This window comes from Pteropus vampyrus, unplaced genomic scaffold, assembly GCF_000151845.1.
Source record: "Pteropus vampyrus isolate Shadow unplaced genomic scaffold, Pvam_2.0 Scaffold513, whole genome shotgun sequence".
In the NCBI taxonomy this organism is placed as follows: domain Eukaryota; kingdom Metazoa; phylum Chordata; class Mammalia; order Chiroptera; family Pteropodidae; genus Pteropus; species Pteropus vampyrus.
This window is the reverse complement of record NW_011889294.1, coordinates 257,335-261,368: the sequence shown is the minus strand read 5'-3', so window position 1 is coordinate 261,368 and position 4,034 is coordinate 257,335. Positions and strand designations below refer to the sequence as shown.

The following is a 4,034-nucleotide window of genomic DNA, read 5'->3' as shown; positions in this document are numbered from 1 at the left end:
CTCAAAGGATATATACGAAAGAATTAAATAATGATGGGATTTAGATCATCTTGATTTTCTTTTTTAAAAAGTTTTCTTCCTGACACTTTTGCAATGACACTGTAATCAGAAGAAACGGTAAAGCTGTAAAATCAAACTACCTGCACCTAATTCAATAAAAATAAGCCCAGATAAGTTGTTCCCAAAGAAGTAACAGAAAACATGGGAAATCGGTGAAAGACATTTTGACTTTTCAGACTTGACGTTAATCATCAGTACAATTAAAAGCCAGAGATATTTTTGTTTTGGCAGAGAGGCTGTAGCCTCTGGTGAACTTATCACATTGACTAATCGGCTTGGCATGCATTTACTCTGCATGCCACGGTTTATTGGAAAAGGCAAGTTGATGTAAACAATAGTTCTACTTTCACAATGCTTCTTCCTGTTTCTTTTTCATGAGAATAAAAACTGCAGACTCTCACTCAAGCGAGGAGAGGATCCTTGAGCCAATGATACAAACAAAGCCATTTGAAGTCCATGATTTGGCCTCTTCTTCAATTATATCCTGACCTAAAGAAATCAAAACCAGAATCACTAAAACGATAGATTAATGTATCGGCTGCCAACGTTCTCTACCCTTCTGTGTTTCCTCGAGGGGTGCACTGATTAGAGAGAAAGAAGAGAAACGTCTGGTGAGACAGTGGAGGAGAGAGCTGGATTCGAGTCTGGGAGAGAGAGGAGAAAAAAAATAGATTATTGCACAGGAGGCCAGTAGCTAGCTGCCTGCCTTGAGTTCGAGCTACAGTGAGCGTTGTGTAGGGTCTGAGGCCGAGAAGCGAATATACAGGGACTTGCAGTATGTAAGTCCTTAGCAGTCGACCTGCCAACTGGGTCAGTCGGGGAATAGTACGTATTTCTGATGGCACCCTGACCAGAGTGCGCGAGTGCCCACATCTGGTGGCAGCAGTTTTCAAGTAAGAACGTCAATTCATTGTTCCTGGGCAGTGGCTTATTTTCTGTCTCTTACTGTGCTAAGCACGGCGTAAGGGCTGGGTTCAGAGCAGGTCCTGAGTCAATACTTAATGGATCAAATCAAACTGTAAACATTGTACGAGCTGAAGCACATGAGCTTAAAGTGCCACTGGCTTTTTAATGAGACATCTGCATTTCACTGCCGCTTAGGACAATGCCTGGCACAAAGTAGAACTCAGTTTACGGGGACTGAACGATACACAGGTAGCTCATATCGACCGCTGCAAGTCCATCTTAGATCCGAAAGACAGAGGAACACTAGGTTCTGAAACCTGAACTCTTCACTCTCAGTGCACTAAATGGATATGGCCGTGTGAACGCTGTCAGAGGCGACGTTTTCACCTTTTATTTTACAATCCGAACTCTTCAAGAATAGCTTAGTCAACGTTTGGAGACCAGATAGCGGAAGGAATAATTGAATAAAGTCACCAATCAAAAGGGCTGCCAAGGGAGCCAGCAGATATTTAAGACAAGGGGATGATAAGCCACACTTCTTGAAGATTTGTTTAAATGTTAAAGCCTTCTAATTCACTTACGCATTTGCTCATTCATTCAATATTTACTGAGCTATCTACTCTTTACCATTTTCTGTTGAACTAAAAAAAGCAACTTTTAAAAGTTGTAATATCTTTTTATGGCCTTATATTTTCAAAAAGGCGAATGTGATGGTATTGGAAGAATCAATGGGCTGATTAAAACATTCAGCTGACACTTGCTGAGCGCTCTCTATGGCAAAGGAATTTTTATTTTCTTACAGAGATGAGCTCAACTGATCGCTTATTCATGGGGTAACAGCAGCGCCCACTGATGCCCAGGGAGCGGTGTGTACCCCTGCCACATGTACCTGAGGTGGCTGGGACTATATATGACATAGTTTGAAGGCACTATCACTAAATGTTTTTAGAAAATTAGCGTGATTTCCATTTTCTTTTCTACCTGGTTAGCAGATGAAACTCAGTAACATACAAAGAAATAAATCTAGTTTTCATCTCCTTGTTGATAATGACTTGTTCTGTCTTACACTTAGCTGTTTACGTGCCTGTCTTTATATTAAGGCAGCCTGAAAGAAGAAACTCTTATGCATACATATGAAAGATTTAAAGTTTTTTTTCTTTTAAATCTCTGTCTTTTCACAGTTTTTTTGCACATAACTATCTTTATCTATTGTAGGTGTCCAGTTAATGTTTATTACATTACATTTCAGAATTAGGGAGTGAGTTTCTGATAATCTCATGAAAGACATGAATTAGAAAAAACATATTATAGATTACAGCCTGTAATAGTTTGAAAATCTAGGTAGGAAACATGGCCCCCAAATTTTATGTGTAGGAGTTTATCCTACAGACATACTTGCACATATGCAAGATGATATAAGATTTCACCATCATTTTTTTGTAATACAGCCAAAGAATACAAGCAGTCACGTGTCCGAAGAGGAGGTTGGCTAAATACACTGCGGCAGATCCATAAAAGGGACTATTTCTGTTGAAAAGAACGGGGTATTTGTGTATTGGTATGGAAGGGTCTCCACGATCGAGCACTGAATGAAAGCAAAATGCAGAACAGCGAAAGTAGAAATCCTAACTGCGGGGCATCATGGACCCTGCGCCACATACAGCCTGACTCTGAAAGGGACACAGACACCTCCGCTTCCTTCCAGCAAAGGGATCTGCAGTCAGAGGTCTCCCCTTAAATGATAAACGTATTTTTCTCTCTATGTCCTCTCGTTCAGTGCCACAGTGTCTCCACGAAAATACTCTCCGAAGAGCCCTTCTAAAATGTCTCGCTTTTGCGCACATGTCGTGACTGTTTTTAAAACCGTTCTAATCAACTAACTGCTGATGAGCCGATTAGCTTGGATACAAAGCTACTTGGTTTTTCCCCCCAGGTGACACTGATGTAGATAAAATGCAGCCACAAACATGTAAATCCTTCTCTCGCGGGAAAACTTGGAAATAGAAAATAGAAATAATTTTCGCCCATGTGAAATTAGAGTGGATTTTCGGTTCATCGCAAACCTGTCGGACGAAAGTATTAGGCCCTTTCCGACTACTCGTGTGTCTCCCTCCTCCCTTCATCCTTCTCTGTCCGCCCTGGACTCCCTGGGACATTCTCCCCCCGTCTCCTCGCCTCAGCGTCGCGTGCATCTTTGTAGAAAGAAGCCTTTCAGACAGAAATCCGAACAGGTTCGCCGTCTGTGCCGACGCCCCGTGCAGGAGGAGTGCAGCCTGTGTGGCAGCAAAACGTCGCCTCGGTGACAGCCGCCCTCACGGTTCCCTAATGAGCCCTGGACAGAAGTCCGGCTCTGCTGAGTAGAACCCGGCGGCTGGACGGGCCGTTGGTGCGATGCGTCGACTCCGGTCTCTGCATCGGGAGCCGGACGGCGAAAGGAACGACGGCAAATAAAGAATTCCAGAAACGGGGTGATCGTGGAAACTACTGTCTACACTGAGTGGCAGAGGGAGCTGCCAGTGGCCATGCTGGGATGGCAGGTATGGGCCAGGACCGTGCAGCTCCCCGGGACTGGGGCCCCCTGGGCATCGACGCTGCCGGGACAAGGGAAAATACTTACCCGTGACGTCGGTGAAACTGTACGAACGTGCACCTGCAGAGAGAATATCGCGGGCTCAGTTACGGCGTAGCCCTAAAGGCGCTCATTTCTCTCAAAGCGGGAGAAACTTTCGACCATGCGGTTCCCATCCGAAAGCCTCGAGAGAGTCGCGGCTGGCAAACCAGGCTCGTTGCAGCAAAGAGCAAGCGAGGCGTTCAGATGCTGTGAAGAACCAGATGGGCCCTTACAGGGGAGGCCGCTTACGAGAGCCCCCCCCCACCACCACCATCCTACAGGTCACGACTCCAGGTGGCGGAGGCCATCCTCTGTCCTCTGGACTGAGAGGAGGCACACGTGACTCAGCTTCTCGGCAAAGCGGGTTAATACGCCGAGCCTTGTCACGTCTGGGAGACGGACTTTCTTCTCTGGCTGGACGGCGCCGGGGCAGAGCATGGAGGTGAGAGACCAGAGC

The 4,034-nt window shown here is 45.5% G+C and overlaps 1 protein-coding gene across 1 annotated transcript in view; it reads right to left on the bottom strand.

The window, feature by feature from the left end:
* IL15RA (interleukin 15 receptor subunit alpha) overlaps nt 1–4,034 on the bottom strand; it is a 13,714-nt gene that overhangs the window by 5,023 nt on the left and 4,657 nt on the right. Inside the window, exon 4 of the mRNA XM_023524962.1 lies at nt 3,584–3,616. Coding sequence (XP_023380730.1) covers nt 3,584–3,616 — 33 coding nt within the window. The remainder of the gene's footprint in view (nt 1–3,583; nt 3,617–4,034) is intronic.